The sequence below is a fragment of the Chionomys nivalis genome, chromosome 20, assembly GCF_950005125.1.
Source record: "Chionomys nivalis chromosome 20, mChiNiv1.1, whole genome shotgun sequence".
NCBI lineage: Eukaryota > Metazoa > Chordata > Mammalia > Rodentia > Cricetidae > Chionomys > Chionomys nivalis.
The window spans coordinates 30,029,174-30,050,751 of record NC_080105.1 but is presented as its reverse complement, the minus strand read 5'-3'; the positions used below and the strand labels follow the sequence as shown (position 1 = coordinate 30,050,751).

Below are 21,578 nucleotides of genomic sequence, written 5' to 3'. Positions count from 1 at the left end.
AGGGCTCTTTAATTCTGAGTTACGGCCACGAGCCTTCAGAAAACAGGACATAAATCTTGGGCTCTGTCCATGGCAGAACCAAGGAGTTCCGGCTGTTACAGGGTTGGCCTGCTCACAGCGAGAGGACCCTTGACCACGCCACCCTGAGGAGCTGTCATAGCCTGGGCCTCCATACCAAAGACCAACCCTCCAAAGCTACTGAGGGCAAGCTCCCAGTTCTGTTCCTGGAAAGGAGATAATATAATTAAAAAGGCTTTCCTAGCCTCAAGACATTTAAAATCTACCAGGGGAAGTTAGAGACATTAAAATTAGCTGACTTAAATGTCACTCAGAATGACCAAGGAACTTGTTCAAGGTCATGTGGTTAATCATTTCTGGAACGAAACTTGGATTTCTGTTCAGTAAACTGAAGACCCAGGTATTATCTGAAAGACTGGCTAACACAGAGGCAAATACTGTAATACAGTAATATTCATTTCACTTTGTTAAAGCCAAATAACCTCTAAGACCTGTGGTCAACTGCTTTAAAATTTTATCGTCTCTAGTAATAACGGACACATGCGAATGTCTGAGGGTCAGGAGGGTCCTCTTTATGGTAGGAGCCTCAACACTCTGGGAGGGCCCCCTGGTCTGAGGAGAAACAAAATACATTCCTTAGATTCTTGTAAGGTGACGATGCAGTTTCTCCTAAAGTCTCCTGAATGGTGACAATCAGTGGCGTGTTTAAGCTCTTAAAAGACAAATAATGAAATCATCGGTAGCAGAATGACCTTCACCGTCATTCTGATTTTATAAATTTGAAGTTGAGTACTTGTGAATTATAGCTTATGTTTGAAAATATTCCCTATGATCTGTAATTATGTCCCCCTCTTCCCCGAGAAAAGCCGCCCACAAGTGTTTAGTTTTGTTAGGTCCCCGCTTATATTTATGCCTCTTGGATGCCTGTGCTCTGAAAACGAAGCTGACAGTAGGTCTGACCTGTTTGGAAATTAACTCCTGAATGGGGCTAAGAGTAAGAATGAGAGGATCCACCTGGCCGGGCGGTGGTGGCGCGCGCCGAGGCAGAGGCAGGCGGATCTCTGTGAGTTCGAGACCAGCCTGGTCTACAGAGCTAGTTCCAGGACAGGCTCCAAAACCACAGAGAAACCCTGTCTCGAAAAACCAAAAAAAAAAAAAAAAAAAAAGAGGATCTACCTGCCACTTCAGGACCTTGTGGTTTCTTGTGCTGAACCCCAGCAGAGTCAAGGAATTAAAAAGATGAGAACCCAAGAGCTTATGAGATAACGGAGATTCCCGCCTCCTTCCCTGACTGTCAGCTGGAGCAGACACGCAACACCTCCTAGGTAGCAGTAGAGAGCCGTCAGGATAAAGGGCAACTCAAAGGTAAGTCCCAGCAAAGGGGCAGGGCTGGGCCACTGCACAGGGCTTTGGCCTAGGAAACAACCATCTTACTTTCAATTGGATGCATGATACAAGCTCCAGACTTTGTTCCCAAAAGGGAAGGGGAAACCTTCATCCCCGTACTTCTCACTAAATTCTCCTTATTCAAGCTGGGTATCCAGCGCACGTCTTTAATCCAGCACTTGGGAGGCAGAGGCAGGTGGATCTCTGAGTTTGAAGCCAGCCCGGTCTACAGTTTGAGTTCCAGGACAGCTAGAGTTACATGGAGAAACGCTGCCTCAAAAAAAAATAAATAAAAAGAAATTGAAATTCTCTTTAGTTTTGAACTTTGCAGGGGGTGGAGAGAGAGCTGAAGACAGGAAGCGGCCCTCACAGGCTAAAGCCCCAAGGGCAGGCTTGGCGACAGCAGCAGGGAGCGGGCCACACTGGTCACCACAGCCGCAAAGATTAATCCTGAAAAAGAGACCGTCCTTGGAGCCCACCGACCACGGTGAGCCAGTACCTGGCCCTCACCTTCTTTTGGCTTCTTCATACTGGAGACTCAGCCTGACCTTCTCAGCTAAATTTGATCGGCTCCGCACTCCAATCTAGTAAAAACAGAAGGAAGAAAGTCAATTAACTCTGCTAATGAATGAAGTAAACGGCTTTTGTTTCTAGGAAGCCCGAGTAATTGAAAAGCTGGAGAAAATGGCTGTGAGACGGGGAAGCTCCAGTTAAACCTCACTCACTCAGCAGGGGAAAGGCGTCCTCACCCGGGCTCATCTGTTTCGCAAAGAGTTTCGCACTGCTTTCAACACAGATTAAATCCAAGACAAAGACACCAGGCAATTGTGTCTGGTGTCTGCGAGTTTATGAAGGGTGTGTAGGTCAATGAAATTTACGAAATGGAACTGATTTCTTTGCCAAAATTTCCATTATTTAACTCATAACTACATGCAATGTAAATTAAATAACCTCAGGAGTTAATTTCCAAACAGGTGAGACCTACTGTCAGCACGATCTGCTTCATTTTCAGAGCACAGGCATCCAAGAGGCATAAATATAAGCGGGGACCTAACAAACCTAAACACTTGTGGGCGGCTTTTCTCGGGGAAGAGGGGGACATAATAATATACAGATCATAGGGAATATTTTCAAACATAAGCTATAATTCACAAATACTCAACTTCAAATTTATAAAAACAATTTCTTTTTCAAAAACAAGAACTCATGCACATGGACGTGTGTGTGAGAGAGAGTCTATGGCGTGAGGAGGTGTTTGGGGGAGCCACATCTGGCTGTCAGATCCCCTGGAGCTGGAGTCACAGGTTATGAGCTGCCTGATGTGGGTGCAGGGAGGCTCTGGCAGAGCAAGAGACACTCGCAGAGGCGGAGCCGTTCTCCAGCCCCTTCGCGTCAGCTTTGAAAGCACCTCTATGGTTTCCATTCCCCTTAGTGTTTATAAGAAGTGACTCCGGTTCACATGCCTGTAAACCGAGTTGGGAGGGGATTAAACTGGGTGGTAATGTCTACCTCCTCAGTAGCATCTGTAAAGAGATGCAGCCGGGGATGTTCCGGCTGTGCGCACTTGGCACTTTGATGCAGAAGACGAGGCTGAATCTGGAGGGCGAGACACTGAGTACCTACTCTCCAGCTCTGGTTAGAGTCCCTCCCCACCCCCTCCCCTGTGCCCCTCAACTCCCCCTCCCCTAGGGAAGACAGCATTGGGGCAGCTGATGTCCTCTGGCTACTTACATCTCCAGAAATGCTTGTCTGTGACCCAGCATCCAGGGTCTGTCGGGACAGAGAGAGATGGGAGTTCACAGGACTAGATCTCAGGTCTGGCTCCGAGCTGCCCATGTTCTGGTCCACATGGAAGCGTTCCTGCAGCTTAGCAAGACTCTGTCAAGAAGCACACAGCACCTCCTAAGACTACCACGCAGGAGGGCAGTCCTCTTCCATAGTACCACTGAAGGGAAGGGCTCTGCTGGTGAGTTGTGACTTCTCTGTGTATTTTGCACAGGTGTATGATTCTGGAAGTGTGTGAGGGCATATTCAGCAGGTGGCCTCCCTTCTCCTGTGGGTACTAGAATCTAGCTTTGTATTGATTTGTTATACATGTATTTTGTGTATGTCTCTGTGTGTGAGAGCCACATGTGTGCAGGTGCCCATAGAGGCCAGAAGAGGGTGTCCGATCTGGAGCTGGAGCTACAGATGGCTGAGAACTGCTTGATATGGTGCTAGACATGGGACTCAGGTCCAAGTATCACTACTGGCGCTAACACTGGACGGAGACACAGACTGAAGCCTGGCTAGATGTGATGAACCCCTAATGTCTTCTTCTTTTTTTAAATTATGAGGTAGAGGGAAAGGGACAGAAGGGAGATGTCCTCAAGACAAGGACAGGGCTCTGACAGGCACAGATATTCAGACTGATCATTGCCAGCTGTCGCTCTGTGTTTCCCTGTGTGAGGATGGATCTGAGGAGCTAAGATCTGCAGGCTGGAGACTGTACAGAGAAACAAAGGGATCAACTAGCAGCTCTCCTGGAGGTAACAGTGGCTGCTCCTGGCTGGGCCAACGTCCCCCAGCCCAAGAGACATATCCATTACCTACTGATGATGGTGACACACTCCCGTGTGCCCTAGGTGAGGGTCACTCGTAGGGAGAACCCTGACAATCTAGATCCCACACAAAGCTTCCATGGGTTTAGGGGTGTGCCAAGACACAAGCTCTCCCTATGGATTCCAGGCTCCATCTCCCCCGACTCTACTCAGTCTAGAAGGACATCTGAGCCCTGCCTTCACAAGGGACACAAGTTGGAAACCAACTCATTCTCCATGTGTTCCTCAGAGCCTGTAACTATCCAGGGTGGGCACAATCAGCAGGAGTAGGGAGAGCGTCCCGGGCCCGAGTGGACAGACACGGACGCCCACAATATACCTGCATCAGATCTTGCTTTTCCTTCTCTCCTGAGCTGATGGCTTTTCTGATAGACTTCAGTTCCGTCAGGATGGCTTTGGCTTCACCAAGTTCATACCCGCTCTGGCCCCCGGACATCTTTTCATCAATTCTGTTAAGCGAGGAGGAGGTGAAGGAAAAGTTTTATATAAAAAGGTAAGTGCAGAGGAACCGCTGGCTTTGGTCCCTTCATTAGCAGACAACCTTGCACCATTGCTCTCACAGGACACCGCACAGACCGAGTGCCACCTCCTTCCCCTCATACTCGACTTCTCCACCCACTGCATCGTATCTTAGCCCTCCTACCCACTTTCAGGCACACGCATATTCTTGGCTGCTCCCGAGGCTGGCTGAGCCGGTCTTTACCACACTCAGCCTTATCTGTCAGCCAAGAAAGAAAACTGGCAGGGACCAGCCACACTGCAGCAGCAGACGCAGCAGCGGCCACTGACGTTCCCAGGCGTGAGGCCCGAGCAACACCTGGCAGAGCGGCGGCGGCATGGTGAGTCTCTAGTAAGTGCCTGGCAGGTCTTATTTGTACTAGTGAGTCTCTGGTGATATTTGGATTGTGCAGCTTCTTGTTTCTGTCAAACATCTAAAAAGTATCTGCTAAAGCTATGAATTGAGATGAGACTTCTTGCCTTGCTGAATGAGTTCGAATTTAGGAACAAGACAGATGGCAGCTGTGCCCCTCCGCCAGTGTGTATTGAGTAAGCAGCTCTTCAGTGAGCCAATCTGTCCCGGGTCCCCATGGATGTACATCGTTATTACTGTAGGCTAGAGGACCTGGAGACTCACTGTTTGGGAAGGGCTCAACCAAATCTCCTACTTCTGTTTAAGAAGTTGTTGGATCTTCCGGTCATGATCAGCATCCTGTTCTCTTCAGTTAAGGCCTCTCCAGGGTTCCTTCTGGATACACCTTGGGTTTTACTTACAGATAATGCCTCTGCCCCAGCAGCCTGCAGCTCTACACAGTTTCTCAGACCTGCTTTGGGGCTTGCTTATCATGGGCCCTCCAGAGAAATGGCAGACACTGAATCAGAAGAAACGGACCCAGAGCTCATCTGGTTTAAGCCATTTAATAATTAATATGCACCTCCAATGTGAGCGGTGCATCTGAATAAAACACGACACCGTCTCAATCACGTTGCCAAACAAAGTTAACTCAAACAAGTGCAGTCTGTAGATAATGCATCTCCCCGAGTACCATTTTAGTGAATATTTTATGCTACTGAACAAGCAATTAAGCTTTTAAAAGCCTAGCAAAATAAGGTTGATTATAAGGTCATTTGATAATGAAGAACAGCAACAGAGTCACAGAATTCCACACACATAGACACACACACAGTTTAGCGTAGGAAGTGGGCCTTGGTGATCCCATTGTCATTTTTTCCAAATGAAGAACGAGGCTGTGTGTGTGTGTGTGTGTGTGTGTGTGTGTGTGTGCTGGAAAGCTTATGCAAATTTAACTCTTAAACCACACAGAACAGCTAGCAGGGCCACTATCCTAAAGTTCAGACCCTGGCTGAGGGCTCTTATGACCAATAAGCTAGAATATTTCATGAAAACAACATTGCGAATATTGCTTAATTCCACTTATTTGGGAAGAGATTTATCAATGCAATCTTTGGCTCCTCAAAGAATTATGCCCGCCAACCTAACACAGGTGAAGGCTCACTAACTGAAAGCAAAACTGTTTCCAGATGATGTTTGCATTTTCAAGCAAGGCACTTAATAAATTAAAAGCAAGCAAACAAAAACTGGAGACAAACTGGGATTTCATAAAAAGTTTACATGACACAGAAACTATGTCAAAGTGACTTTCAGAGCAAGACTGATTTCTTCCACACGTGAAACCCTCCGTATGTAATGGTAAAACATGCCCTTAGCTCAGAAACACACTTTGCCATTTAAAAATTAAAACCCAGAGTCCAGCTAGACTACTGGGTTAATTTTCTGAGAGTTTTTCATTTTGATGGAAACTTCTCGGCTACCTTACTGTATTTGGAACCCTCCCTCAAACCTCCCTCCTTTAATGTTCGTTTCTACCTCGCGTTTCCTGCTCTCTCACTCTTCCTCCGCGTTCTCTTTCTCACGTTCCTCCCTCTTTTGACCTGACTAGGAAAATATGAAGTAGTTTAATGGCTTATTAACCTTTTTGGTGGCTCTTGCTATACAGATCCATAGGCTTAGCCACCTTTTGCCTTTAAAATGAAGTTCCATGCTTTTATTTCTCTGTGTTTGAATGAAATGAATCTTAATTTTTCCCTATTTTTTTTTTTTAAACTTTAAAATGTTTACTCTATATTGGAAAGAGATTTTCACTGGTATGCCTCCTCTGGAAGACTTGCTTCGGAGCCGGGTTTTCATGGGGACCACACTTGCTTTTGATTTGCTAAGTGTTGCTATCATTTCCCATCTGGGGAGGCACAGGGTGTTCCCAGGGTCCTCCTAGACACAAGCCACACTACTGTTAGGCTGCCGTCAAATTTGTGGGCATAAACCGAGAAACACAGAAAGTTATTTATTAACCCAGCATAAAACTGTTGTGCCAAGCAAAAGGAAATCAAGGATAAATCACATTATAATTCAAGATTCATTGACAGGATTCCTGTCTGTGCTGAAGAAGTAAAATGCTACAGAAAACTGTCGCAGACACAACAAATAAACAAATCTTCCGTGGCGTTAGCACGGAGGTTTGTTTTAAAGTCTGGTCTCTGGTCTACCAGTTATTGGTCAGTGTTTTAGTGGTACAGAGGCAGCAGCTGGAGGATAAGGCTTTGCTTTGTCTATACCTGAGAGCAACAGGGGAGGTCTCTGTCCTTAGATACTGTACCCTTCTGTTCTCGGTTCATTCCGAGAGAAAGCCGGCTTTCCACACAGATGTCTATTGTTTTCTCACGGAATGCTACGACAGTCTTACAGATGCCTCAGATGGCCACGGGAAGTGTTGCAGGAAAACTGCTTTCAAACAATAGAGTATTGTCACACCAACACAACATAACCCAGAGAGTTTGGCTAACCTTTAACCCTGAGTTATAATTTCATGTATCTTAAAATGTCTAACTATTTTGTGGCACTCTTTGTTTGATCTCCTCTTGCCGCAAAGCCCTGCTGTATGTGGACACACGATTACTAAATAATGCATCTAGGTCATTCTAGTCTGCAGTCAGCCGAGGCTGCTGCAAGTCTAAACTGGAGACTTACCGAGAGACCACCAAATACACCTGGCATTGGAGACCTGCAGCAGATGTCTCCAGACTTCCTCAGTTATTCTAGCAGCAGGTTTGGGGAGCACTAGGGTGAGTGGACCTACAAGGGTGTCAGTGCCCCGATTCTGTGAGGCAAGAAGGCCGAATCAGAGCAACAAAGGCCTGAGATTACAGTCATGTGCCTGACTTGGTCAAGAGTAGTGGGTGGGTGGGCGTCAGAAGCACAAGTCACCATTCAGCTTGAAGAACAATCAGCTCATGTTAGGCCAGTGACAGTCACGAGCCTTACTTAATGGGAATAATGCCTTGGATGGCAGCAGATTTTCTAAGAACAGAAGGCAGACTAGGCAAAAGGAGCGAAGCTGGGTACTTCCCAGAGAGGTGGCTCCTGTGTGGGCCTGGCATTGCTAACACACTGCTGAGGAAGCTGAGAAACCTATCCGAGCATGACACCAGCCAGGAGGATCCCTAGGAACACTGCCCTGCTGCTGCTGGCACACAAAGCAGCTGAAGGCTATTAAAGGAGAGCTTTGGCACTTTCTGTGGTCATACAGTTATGGAAACCACAGGCTTCTTCTGCGAACCAGGGACCGCAGGAGGCAGTGTCTCGGGTGAGCCCCGCATTGTTGGGTTAGCATGAGCCCACTCAGTAGAGAGCAGGGGCTTCTTTTAGAATTGGCCACCTTTTTGTATCTGCATTTCCATTTAACCTGGCCCATCTAAACGCTACCCCAGTGGCCCACCTTCATTTAGAACTGGAAGGCAAAAACCAGAGGGAATGCGGCAAATGACGAAGACTGGGTTCCTTTCGTAGCCTGACTTGCCCTTAGGGGTGTCAGGCTAGAATCCATACAGTCACTGGGACTGACAGAAAGATGGACAGAATCCCAGGGAGAGCGCAGACTCTCAAGCCAAGCTCTCCAGTCTAGCCATCAAGGCTGATGTAGACCACAGTCTGAGGGAAGCCGCAGTGGGCCAGGACTCTAGGACAAAAAGTTAACATTTTCACTTTGGTTTGTTTGGTTCATCTTCAATGACTAAGTTCAGCCCTTTTCAAAGTGTATGGATTTTTTTCAAGGTTTTTTTTTTTTTTAAGTTGATTGCTTTTGGCACAGTGCTTTAAGCCTTTTACTTTCTATGTGTCTCTGAGAAATCTCCCATGGAATTGCTGTATCTGTTTTTTATTAGGGAGCTTTGAATTGTTGTAACGTCGATGTTAGCATTTTAATACTCACTGCTGCAGTGTTTCAAAGCCTTGCTCTTTGTAGAGAAGTTCTTGCTTCATCTGGGAGAGTTCTCTCTTCAGCTTTTTAACCTTCGTGAGAAATCAGTGGCCATTAGTGTTTATAAATAATTAGTATTAGCACATTATTTCAAAAGATCATACGTGAGTAAGCTAAGAAAGATTTTAATACTTCTCCATCACATAAATTCTATGGGAGGTTTATGAGTTATATATAAATTATCAGTGATGTACAAGCACCACTACTCACCCTCACTTACTCAACATTGTGACGAGCTGGACATCATCCTGGCCTTGACTTTGTGTGGTACAGCCAGTCAGGGTCACAGTAGAGCTTGTAGCCACATACAACTAACTCTGTACCCTGGACTTCTTTGCTTCCTTTACTGGGCTCTGCATGGCCAGCCATGCCCTGGTTTCTCACATATGCCCACTGACACATGCCTCAGGGACCACGCACTCATGCTAACGACCCCTTTGCCCTATGCTCTGCCCAAGCCTCTCAAGGCTGACTCCTCCCCCGCATCTCTTCGAGTTAGTCCACTGTCACCTGACTTCGCAGGCCACCCTCCCTATGTCGCTGCTCTGCGTTATTTATCTCAGAGAATTATTCAAAAACTAGCTGCAAGAGGGCACTGTCTGCCCTGGGGACAGCAAGCTGCAGAAAACCACAGGTATCCCCAAAGTCCACATGGGGCTAAGAAAACACATGATTAATAAATACTTGTTATTGCACTGACAGAAATACTTTTCCTGTGATATTCCTTGTTAACAGTGACAGGACAATACGACAGCTCAGAAAGGTAGCACGTGCCTGGTGTTGAGTGACAATGTACTGTCAGTCTTCATAAGAGCAGGGGACACTCATTCTCACATATCAGGCTACAGCTTTAAGTATTAAGCCTCTGTTATACCATGCTTTAGTGTGTTTCTGAACTTGTTCAGTTCATAGTGTATTCAGAAACCCCAGGGAAAAGACAAAATGAACTGAAAGAGTGGGGAGCAAAGTAGGAGGGGACACGCACAGTGGATGTGAGAGAGGTCGGCAGACAAGGCAGGAGCCGTGGTGAGTTGAGCATGGGTGTAAACACAGTACCCGGGTTAAAGAAGATACCCAGTATTTTCTGTCAGAGCTCAAGCCAACGTTTCACTTTGTGTCCACTCATATTTTATCAGGGGAAATAATACAAGCAATTATATTTCAAGACTCAATTTGTGCCGGGCGGTGGTGGTGCACGCTTTTAATCCCAGCACTCGGGAGGCAGAGGCAGGCGGATCTCTGTGAGTTCGAGGCCAATCTGGTCTACAAGAGCCAGTTCTAGGACAGGCTCCAAAGCTACAGAGAAACCCTGTCTTGAAAAAGTCAAAGAGAGAGAGAGAGAGAGACTCAATTTATAACTACAAAGAGAAGTAAGAGCAATGCTATTAGGATCCAGAAGAAAGAAATGACTTGGGAATGACTTGGGGTGAGGCGGGGCTGCCTGAGGGAGATGGAGGTGGCAAGGAAGAGTGGTGGAGCATTCCTGGTGCATTGGAAAGGCATTCACTATTAGCATGTCAAACGAGCCATGAGTAATCAGTAGCTCATTCCCTGTGTGCTTGTGTACCTGACAGCGTTCTCATGCTTTTTGTTAAAAAGACAATAACCCTTCTACTTAAAACAACAAAGAAGAGTATATCAAACAGTCAATAGCAACTCAGAGAGATGGACTGAAAGCTCTTACCCTTGAAAAGAGAGTTGGTAAGCACTGTTATTGAGACCATGTAGAGCTGCGGAATTAAACCAATCAGTATTGCACACTGAAAACGGAGTATCGTACTTAGAGTCATTTGGAAGAGAGCGCAGATCAATTTAAGTGTTTCAACTATTCCGTATCTCAGGGGCATTAGCACTCCTCACATTCACCACAGACGTGAAAATACTAAGTGTCCATCAACAAAGAGTAGAGGAAATGCGCTAGACACTCACACTGAAATAGTACTCAGGCTCACAAAGTCAAAAGATTCTACAGTATGTGTTAACATGGATGGGCCTTGAGGACTTTACGTTAAATAAAAGAGGCCACTCAGAGAAGAATAACTAGCACACGGTTCTCCTTACATGAAGTACTCAAATTAGTCAGACTCACGGGAGGGAGAATGGCTTCTAGGGACTAGAGGGACGGGCGGGGAGCTGCTGCTCAGTGGGTAATCATTTGTCACTCGCACTGTGTAACGGGGCACCTACACCAACAATCCAGCGCTGCACACTCAACGCTGCTGGGGCTCGTGTCAAACATTCCTACCACATGTAATAAAAACTGAGACTTTAAACTCTAGAAATAATCTCGGGCCTCTGGATTTCATTGTGTACTGGATGGTGACGACACACACTGCTAGCCTGAGCTGTCTCTACAGGCACATCATCTAGTTGGTCTAACATTAGCACAAACCTTTCTGTTTTAGGGTGTCTGGTACATTACCTGGATGATTCTTATTTCCCAAATATCAATTTGAAAATAAAATGGACTTTATTTCTTAATTATGAAACAATTCACTCCCATTGTATTGACAAACGAGAAGAGATCTGATTTCCAGCCAGCCATTCTTTCTTATTGTTCTTTGGTTTTGTGAATATGGAATTAAGTAAGAATTCACCCACATTTCTTCACTCGCTATGGAAAGGTCACGTGTTTGCTTCTGTGCTCCACTCCAAGCCACCCTCAGATGCAGGGTCCCAAATGTAAAAACGTGAGCCTGAAGCCCCGCTGGAGGGCTATGCCGGCAGGGACCTGCACACCTAGCCCGCTCTCCACAGAGGTGACGACGGGTAGTTCTATTATCCAGGCATGATGCTAATCACACCAGTATTCAAGTCTCACAACGATGTGTGATATCGACATTGTTCCCGTTCTTACCATAGAGGTGAGCAGTATGGGACCTGCAGAGGAAACAGTGGGCAGTCTAGCAGAGACCAGGCTGGAGCCCAGGGGAAGTGTTAAAGCTCCCGTTAGAGTGGCACCTGTGACCCTTTCTCCCACGGGAGAGTCATCGATCTTCCCTGGCCCAGAACGGAAGACAGGGTCAGCCCACACGCCCGGAGTCGGGGCTTCCTCTTAGCCTGAATGACCATCTAATCTTATGCACCAGTTTCCTCGGATCAAACCCGGAGTCTGCAGTGAGAGGCAAGAGGCCCAGGGCTTTGGTACATTCCCTGCATTGTCTACTGCTAAGCTAAAGCCACTGACATTTTTAAATTGACTTCAAAGTTATTTCTGAAAACTGGGAAGACGCTGTGGTCAAGCACTGCGCTTCTTCCCGCTGTGCAGTCCTAGTGCACTGCTCTCTTTCAAGAGCAGGTGACTGAAGAGGGTGACAGGAATAAGGTAAACCCGAAACCTGTAATGTAAGCCTCTGAAAGATCAGGAGACAGGCAGGTTTCCCAGGCTGCCCCCGAGGTGAACCTGGCAGCATTAAAGCTATAATGAGCAAAATGGTATTTTACTAATGAGTACCTTCCCCTTTCGTGGTCTCTCCATTGTCTTGCGAGGAGCTCCTCTATAAGACAAGAAAGGGCAACTGTCAACCTGCCCCTTCTGGAAATCTCTCTTGACTACTGCTCCTAGCCTGAGCCAAGACTGTACTACCCAGCTCATCAACTCCAGATGGTCAGAAGACCAAAGTCATCACTTCTAAACTTAAAAACAAGGACAACGGAGCTCCAGATGCTGTCTGGACCATTTGTGAGGGCCAATTAATGGATTTTTGCCATAAGAAATGGGATGAATGAATGAAATGTTTTTTAAGCCCCAATAAAAGTTTTTATTGAGAAAAAATATATTAACATCTATGAAATATACTGTCTGAAAATAAAAATAATAGCGAATAATGTAAAATTTCTCTACAAACACGTAAAATTAACCAGCAAGTTATTAGATAACCCAACAATTCCACTCCAAGCAAATAACCAGAGAAATGAAAATGTATCTGCACAAACATGCATGCATGTATAGTCACTGGCTGATGGAGGGCACATACAGTATGCTCCCCAACACTACTGATGGATGCTGCCACTACCCGCAGGGACCTTTGAGACATTATGGAAACAAAGACAACTAAAGTGGACAGAACGTTACAGATGTTATCGCTGTGAGAAGACACCATGACCACAGCAACTCTTACAGAGGAAGACATTCAGACTGGGGGCTTGCTAACAGTTTCAGAGGCTCAGTCCATTATCATCATGATGGGGGCACAGTGGCATGAAGGAAGGTGAGGTGCTGGATTTTGCTGAAAGTTCTACATTTTGATCCATAGGCAGCAGACACACACACACGGGGTGGGGGGGCTTGGCATGGGCTTTTGAAACTTCAAAGGCCACCGCCATGACACACTTCCCTCAACAAGGCCACATCTCCTAATCCTTCTCAAACAGCACCACTCCCTAAGCATTCAAATATGAGCCTATGGGGGCCATTCTTACTTAAGTCACCAAGCAGTGACATCTGTGTGAAATGGTCACAACACACATGTCTGGGGAGGCTAGGTAAACCAGTGGCTAGAGTCTGGGACTCGGGTGCCTGGAAAAGGGAAGTGTGTGGAATGAGTCACTGCTAATGGGGTCAGGCTTCTTTTCCTGGGGTTCATAAAGACACACACTGCATGTTCTCTCTCCTATATAGAACCAGCTTTGAATGTGTACATAGGTGTGGGGCTATCTGCCATGATACTAGAAAGGGAACCATGAGAGAAAAAAGATAATAGAATATATATGATACGAAACCAGACAGATGGATCAAATGGTTCAGGGAAGGGAGAAGAAAATAAAGGAGGGAGAGAGGAAAGGAGGGAGGGACAGGAAACAGAAACAAATTATGTTTCAAAGTGCCATAACAAAACCCAATGCTTTGCTAATTAAAAATAGTATTTAATTTAAAATAAAAAAGGAATAAAAATGTTAGGACACGTGACAGAAATATAAAAGATAATGAGACTGTTCTCCCTTATCCAAAAAAAGGAGCCTACTCTTTCCTATACAAAGTATTTAAATCTCGCTGTGGTGCAGCACACCTTTAGTCCTAGGATAGGAGCAGAAGCAGCTGGGTCTCTAGTAGCTCCAGGCCAGCCTGGTCTACACAGTGAGGTCCAGGACATAGCGCTGCACAGTAAGACTCTGTTTCAAAAAAAAAAGAGAGAAAGAAAGAAAAAGAAAAGAAGGAAAAAGAAAGAAAGCTTTTAGTGTGCTTCTATTTATTCTCTGAGAATTTAAATAAACATATAATGTATTTCCAGCATATTCCCTCTCTAATCCCAATAAACTGTTTTTAATCTAAGATAATTCTCTTTAGTATGCTTTAAATTTTCTTTTCCTGTTCTGGATGGTCATCTAAACCGATCATTTGTTCCCGGTCAATACTGTCTGATATACATACATACACACACACACACATATACATACATACACATATACATACATACATATAGTCTAATACAGAAAGACACTATATCCTTTCCTAGAGAAGTGAACTGCATTTAATTTTGTAAAAGGCTGCAAGCACAGCAGAATGAGTGTGTTTGAGAGTCAGAGAGGAGAGACTAGTGACTTACATGAGTAAGAAGAATCTCCAAATCGCTCAACAACACAATGTCGAGGAAGGAATTCATTTGCATATATTACTTAGCCTGCGGTACAGAGCCCTTAAAATTAGGCAAAGAGGTCAAAACCATTAGAGAAATACAGAAATAAAATATCATTAAATCCATGAAATGGTTGTTATTTCTTTTCAAGGCCTGACACTGATTTTTTGAGGGGAAAAGAAGGGCACAAATGTGCTTTGAAATTACCTTGAAGTTCCTAGCAGGGCATGAGGATAACTCTGGTACTGGACAGTCTTTTCTCAATTTTCTCTTCCTCTTTTTCTTAGCTATATAATTCATAGTTTCATTCAAAACCACTAGGAAAGTTGTACTGTATTCTTCAGCCAAATATCATCTATTAATAAATAAATTGGTCTAAACATTCTAAGAATAAAACATCTAATGTAAATGCTGGGCTTACAAATTAGCACTGGTCATTATATCTCAGAAGTAAGGTCAGCAACATCGGAAACTCAGAAGTAAGTCAAAGGCTGTGTGTGTGTGTGTGTGTGTATATGTGTGCGCGCGCGCCTGTGCACGTGTGTTTACACGATGATCTAATAGGATTTCCCAGGCTGGCAGCGGAGCCCAAGCAGGCTGGCTAGAATTCATACAAATACAAAGATCTTTCATCTGTAGTGAAAAGTCAATTGTTGCTTGTAGCGATTCATGTTACATGGCATATCTGTATTCAAGCACATTGATAGGACTTCTATTACATTATTTACAACACTGCTTAAAGCGTGGTATTTTGTGTTAATTATCTCAACAGGAGACTCCAGAGATACAGTTGTCATGAGTCCTCAGTCACACTGGGGGGGCTTTTTGGTGATACATCTAAGAGGTATCACACTTTGGTAAGCTACCCCTCACCCATGTTCCTACTATGTGACCCCAATAGCCCTCCTAGATCACCAGGATGGACCAAGTAAGGATAGTCTCTCTTTTTTGGTTTTTCTTTTTTAAATTGCTTTCATTGAACAGCTATATATTTTCTTCCGTTCCCCTCTCTTCCTCCCCTCCCTCCCTCCAAGTAAGGGTAGTTTCTTTAACTTATTGATGTTCTATCTGGGGTGAATTGGCACCTGTAGATCTTCCCAGGAAAAGCCATACAGTAACTTGGTAATATTGCTCCATCAAAGCAATGAACTATGAAACTAATGTTTGTTTATACTTAAAAACTGTCAGCGTGATTTAAAATGCAGGTAAGTGATGGAGTGGTGCAGTTAGTTCCTTCATCAACTACCACCTTCAGACAACAACCTATGAAAGGAGACTGTGCGACCCCAGAGACTCTATAATAATACCCACCCCTTCCCCAAGTGCTACCCAGCCAATCGCTTCTTCCCCAAGTGCTACCCGACCAGAATTAGAAGAGCTAGCGAAGCCAGCCACACCAGCCACAGTGCTCAAAGCAGGCTCCAAAATTACAACAGCAGCAGAGTCAGGGGCCTGACTGCTTCCGAAAAGCATTTTCTACTGTCCATCTATCTAACGACAGAGATAAGGGCAAGAAGGAAAAATGTCTCACATCTTCTTCTTCACAGACACACCTTCCCAAGGCGGGCAGCTCTCTCTGGTTTACCTTGTAGTCACAAGGAAACAGAACAGGTAAAATATATAATGCCCTTAATTAGGACCAGACATCCCGGCACAACATAAGCTGTGTCAAAGACTCACTAGGAAACAGGTCTGGGGATGTGACCACATGGGGGTGTCCTGACATCCCTGATTGACAGGACCCTCTTTATGGTTATCTGTATGAGGGACCTTAGATTGTTTTTGTTTTGAACCCCATCCCAAAGTTTCAATATTTTCTTCCTTGAATGCACAGACCACAGAGGTGCTGTGGCTATGTCATATGATGATTATGAGAAATGGCTAATATTTCAAAGGACAGGAGTGACTTTCCGTAAAGTCACAATTAAGTAGTAGCAAAGTTTGGGCAGAGAGCTTTAACAAAAAATACCTTCATTCCCACTTCCTCAAAAATAAGCTATCTAATAACGAGAAATAAATCACAGTAACGTGCAGACATGGCACAGAGACACAGCCCAAAGCATATGAGCCCACTGCACAGCAGTCTTGAGAAATATAGGCAGACTGACAGACTAGAGGGTGCATGGCACCCTGAAGACTATTTACTACAAGGTGACACAGATCGCTTCTACACACGATTTCATAAAATAAATGAAGAGAACCCAGACTTCCAGTAGATGGAATCTGAGTTTGTGCTTTGGGGATTTTGTTTCTGTGTTGTCCCAGAGCCTGAATTAAGGTCCTTGCTCTACTGCTGAGCCACATCCTCAGCCTACACGCAAACCCACATGTGAACTTTCTTTATGCTCTTTTTCTGAGAATCACTGAGTAAACTGTAATAAACCAAGCCAGACCAGCCACCTGAAGATACTGGAGAACCACTAAGCCCACAGGACTATGCTAAAGGCCCCACGGTAACGGGAGCGCAGCAATGACCCACACATGGAGTTCTTTCCTGGGGACCTGGCTGTGCAATAAGCAGAGCAGCTGGAAGAATACACAGTCGGGTTCTGGATACAGAGAATGACGGGTAGTCAAGCCCACACAGCTCAGGGGAGAGGCTGGGAGTTCGGTCTCAATGAAGCTGACGGGGTTGGCAGGAAAAGGGGTGTCCATGAGCTCATGGGCAGCTCTGAGAGCTTTGCCCTAAGAGATGGGATAAACTGGAGATAGAGCCCACCGAGAAAGGGAGTGAAGACTGGATTCCGGTCATTTCCAATTCTGGATTTAAACCATCTGCTCCCAACCCAAATGCCACAAGAAGCAAAGATGAGTGCTCTGAAAAATGCAAGATTGTCCAAAGCTTAAAATTATTTTTGTGACTGCACATGTAGTATATGGTTCTTAAGAAGTAAGCATCTGTAAGGATCAAGAACTGACAAAAAAAACCCAACAAAACAGCAGACTAGACCCAAGGACCCAGAAGACAAGAGAACCAGATTCTGGATTAATCAAGGCATGGAAATGTAAAGTACTACTGCTATTTTGGTAATATATATATATATACATACACACACACACACACACACACACACACACACACACACATATATACACACATATATATGTATATGTGTGTGTGTGTGTGTGTGTGTGTGTGTGTGTACAGCGTGCAGAATGTGGGCAAGGAACTAGAAACCAAATAAATAAATAAAACCATTGAAATCAGAATTAGAATTGGCTGAAATAAGTGATAATGATAAAACTCTTCAGGTGTTTGAAAATGAAGCAATGTACTCTGTGATTTCTCAGAGAGGCAGGGAATGATTTGAAGCACATGATAGAAAAAATTCAAAATTCCAAACCTATGGAATGTAAACAAAAGTCATGGGTATTAAGTAACTTTGAGCCTTAATGCAAATATTTGGAAGCAAGAATGGTTAAAGCTCTGGCAATACCCACCGAAAAACAGGAGGTGGGTTTGTTTGTTTGTTTTGAGCCACTTGCTAGGCAAGCACTTGGCCAAATAAGCTAGCCCTACCAAAAAATGTGTTCATTCTTTGACATACCAATTCCACTATTGTATCAAAAGAAGTGTAGCCAGGCGACGGTGGCGCATACCTTTAATCTCAGCACTCAGGAGGTAGAGGCAGGCATATCTCTGTGAATTTGAGGCCAGCCTGGTCTACAGAGTGAGTTCCAGAATAGCTAGGGTTGCTACACAGAGAACTCCTGTCTTGAAAAACAAACAAGCAAAAAAAATGTGTACATGTATGCACCAAAAGTATGTAGGATGTATACATAAAGATGTTATTAATTGCTGTAGTGATAATCTGCTGCAGGACCATGTAATTATTACATATGAACAGCCCATGTGATCCCCCAATCAACGATAAACAAGATCGGTATTTAGCAGTTTGATCAAAATAATTAGAGCAATGATCATCAGGAAATAATCCTATCAGAGAAGGAATGACAGACTGACAAGGTAGTTAGTGGAAACTGCAGACACCTTTTAAATGCCAGGGCACCTGATGAAAGAGCAAAACGTCTCAGAAGACAGGGAGGGAAAGTAAATTATCAGGATGCAGGTTTCCCTTGCATATACTAACTGCTAATAAAAAAGTCCGCAATGGAAATAAAGGAACCCCAGGCTATGGCCACACAACCTGAAGGTACCCGATCTCATTTGATTTCTGAAGCTAAGCAGGGTCAGGCCCGACGGGAGACAAAAGTCATCCCAGCCATCCTTCAAACAAAGGAGAAAGGCCACCCAACAGGGCAGAATGGAGATGTTTCTTTCAGAGGCAAAGATGGGAGGTGATTTCTTATGATTTCTCCATGGCCTGAGCTTCTAAGCACTTGTTCAATCAAGAACCACAATGAGAACAATCTTACCCTTAGTCGCGTGGTGGAGATCTCAGCTTTTAAAATATCAGGATCATATTTAGTGCTGGATGAAGACCCTGAGAAGACTTTTAAGAGAGAAAAAAATATCATTTATTAATTGCAATAATCGAAAGCTTGGAATCTACTGATTTTAAAAGTAAAGTTTATGGACGAGACCTGATATCCCTTAGATAGGAGGCTATAGCAGAAAGATGGCAAAAGCAAGTGTTCCTGGGCCAAAGGGCAAGTTCAAGGACAGCTTACACAACTTAGTGAGAGCCTATCTCAAAGTCAAAAGAGGCTTGCAGACATTGCTCAGGGAGTGGTCTAGAACACACCTAGGATGTACGAGGCCTTTCCTGATCCCTGTAACACACAGGCCAAGATGTGTGTTCTTTTGTACAAACAGCTTGTCCTTTTCTTTTAGGAGATAGTCTCACACACTTATTTCAAGCCTATTTTCTTTTTCTGAAACAGGGTCTTACTATGTAGTCCAGGCCAGCCTCAAAGTTGTAGTGATTCTCCTGCCTCAGCCTTCCAAGTGCTGCCTTCCAAGGCATGAACGACCAGGCCTGGCTCTTCAAGTCTCTGTCATATTAAAAAACAAAAAAAAAGCCTCGGGATACAAAAATACCGAGAGGAACTTGTCCTGATTCCTTCAAGAGATCTGCAGTGCAGCTCCCTGGGTGTCTAACGACGTAACAGTTCTGAGCCTATCCTAGCTGCCCCTTTAATTCAGGCCAGCTCCAGATGACTGACAGGTGAACACAGGAGAGGGAGGGGACTGAGTTGCAAGTCCCAGTCCCTCTCTAGGAGCAAACATCATCTTTGAAAGACTCAAATTTGGGCTGCAAAGAGCGCCTGCTGCACCTGCAGAGGACCTGAGTTCAGTTCTGAGCACCCATGTTGGGCAGCTTGCAACTCTCTGACTCTAGTTCTAGGGGTTCAGATGCCTCTGGCCTCCTTTCCTTGTTCTGACAAGAGAAATTTACGCAAACAAAAGGCAACCCGGCAGAAGCCGATGCCTAAACGGGGAGATTTGTACCTCAAGTGCGGATGGGCATTTCCCTGAGCAATCTGTTGGGAACCCTCATCTCTCATGGCCTGGAGGATTTTTGCTGAGGAGGGAAAGGGGCTCAGAATTTATCTCCAGAAGTGTGAGTGGCTTTCATTCCTCTACAGTCTCATCTTCGGATCTGGAGGTGACCAACCACACAGTACTCACGGCTTGTGCGAGAACTTGACTTTTCCTTGTAGGCGTCATTTAAGCGGACGTACTCGTCGAGGGCCAGCGCCAGCCTCTGTTCCTTCACGTGGTACAGCTCCTTCTGCGTCCTGAGTGCATCCTGGGCCACAGAGAGATAGTCCTTGAGCATCCTCTCCTGCTCGCCCCGCCACTGTTTTCTCGGATCTTCAATCTGTGTGGTTTCTGAAAAGATAGTAGGTGGAGTCTGTGTTGAGATTTAATTATGTTTGTGAGACTATTCACCGAGGAAGTAGCTAGTTTAAATTCTTATATCCTCTAAAGTGTCTACCAGACACATCTATAAATTGTCTAAAACTTGGAAATGGAGTTGTTTTCTTCTATTAACCCCAAACCACCCTTGGTCCTCCAACTGCAGTCCTCGACAGAAGTGCATCCTAACTATACGCCCCTCATACAGATAACACCTATCAATCATCCTTTTGAGAATTCTCTGTGTGCCCAATACCCAGAAAACAAGAGCTAAATTATCATCAGTATCCAAGGCCTTGGATATGTGAGCCAAATGGACTTTTGAAGGGCTAGACTTCCACTGACCTAACCAGGCCTCCTGCCCTCTCACCCAGCACATCAGCGCTACCCTGGCCTGGTCCATGCACCATCACTGTCTCTCAAATTCATGTTCACACCCACAAAAATCAAGAGAACATTGAAGTTTTAATAGCCACTTTATTCAGTTATTATACGTCTGTTGAATCTATAAATATTGGAGTTTATATTTCTTTATGGGCATTTTATTTTTCTATTTTTTATCAATAAAAATTCATTATTTTATCAAAAATACCAATCACCCTGTGGTAGATTAGCAAGTTTAAAACAATTAAAAGCCAAAGCCACCTTGCTCTTGCTTTAAGGAGAAAGTCCCTTAGTGACTGAAAACTCTCCAAACCAATGATAACCTCTGCCAGTGAGAGATATGGGCCCTGGGATGGCTCACCCTAACCATTTTATTTTATAATAGATGCATCTGCCACACACTGGTGTCTTACTTGGGGTAAACGGCGGTTACAAGCAAAGTGCAGGGTCTGTGACTCTGCAAGGACACTAGTGCAGTTGGCAAAGAGACACTTGTGCAAAGTCACAAAAGAATGCACACTTTCGGCCAGAGCTCAGTATTTACTCACTCGGGAATACCTGCCCGCAGACACTCATTAGCAGCTCTATTCACAGCACACAAAGGCCGCCCCTTTACATTACAGTATGTAAATTGTGGTTTATCCGTACAGTAAACACTACTCAGAAATAAAAAGAGATACAGACAATATACATGTGTGTATCAGACCCCAGCCAACAGTTGTTGCATAACCCATTTATACGAAATCCTGGTCAAAGGCAAATCAAATCCAATGACAGAAAAGGGATCAATGACTACCTGAGAAGTACTTGCTACAGTGGAGGCCAAATGTCCTTTCTGAGGGGACAGAAACACTCCATATCTTGGTTATTACAAAGGTTACGTGGCATATATCTGTCAAAACTCATGAATGTAAAACGGATGCAACTCATTGTATGGTACACCTGCACAGAGTCGGTC

General features: G+C 44.7%; 1 protein-coding gene across 1 annotated transcript in view; it reads right to left on the bottom strand.

The window, feature by feature from the left end:
* Wwc2 (WW and C2 domain containing 2) overlaps window positions 1-21,578 on the bottom strand; it is a 169,939-nt gene that overhangs the window by 50,892 nt on the left and 97,469 nt on the right. The window contains exons 3-8 of the mRNA XM_057752431.1: window positions 20,006-20,209; window positions 18,790-18,866; window positions 8,789-8,868; window positions 4,324-4,453; window positions 3,136-3,282; window positions 1,915-1,988 (exon numbers count right to left, since the gene is read on the bottom strand). Coding sequence (XP_057608414.1) covers window positions 1,915-1,988; window positions 3,136-3,282; window positions 4,324-4,453; window positions 8,789-8,868; window positions 18,790-18,866; window positions 20,006-20,209 — 712 coding nt within the window. The remainder of the gene's footprint in view (window positions 1-1,914; window positions 1,989-3,135; window positions 3,283-4,323; window positions 4,454-8,788; window positions 8,869-18,789; window positions 18,867-20,005; window positions 20,210-21,578) is intronic.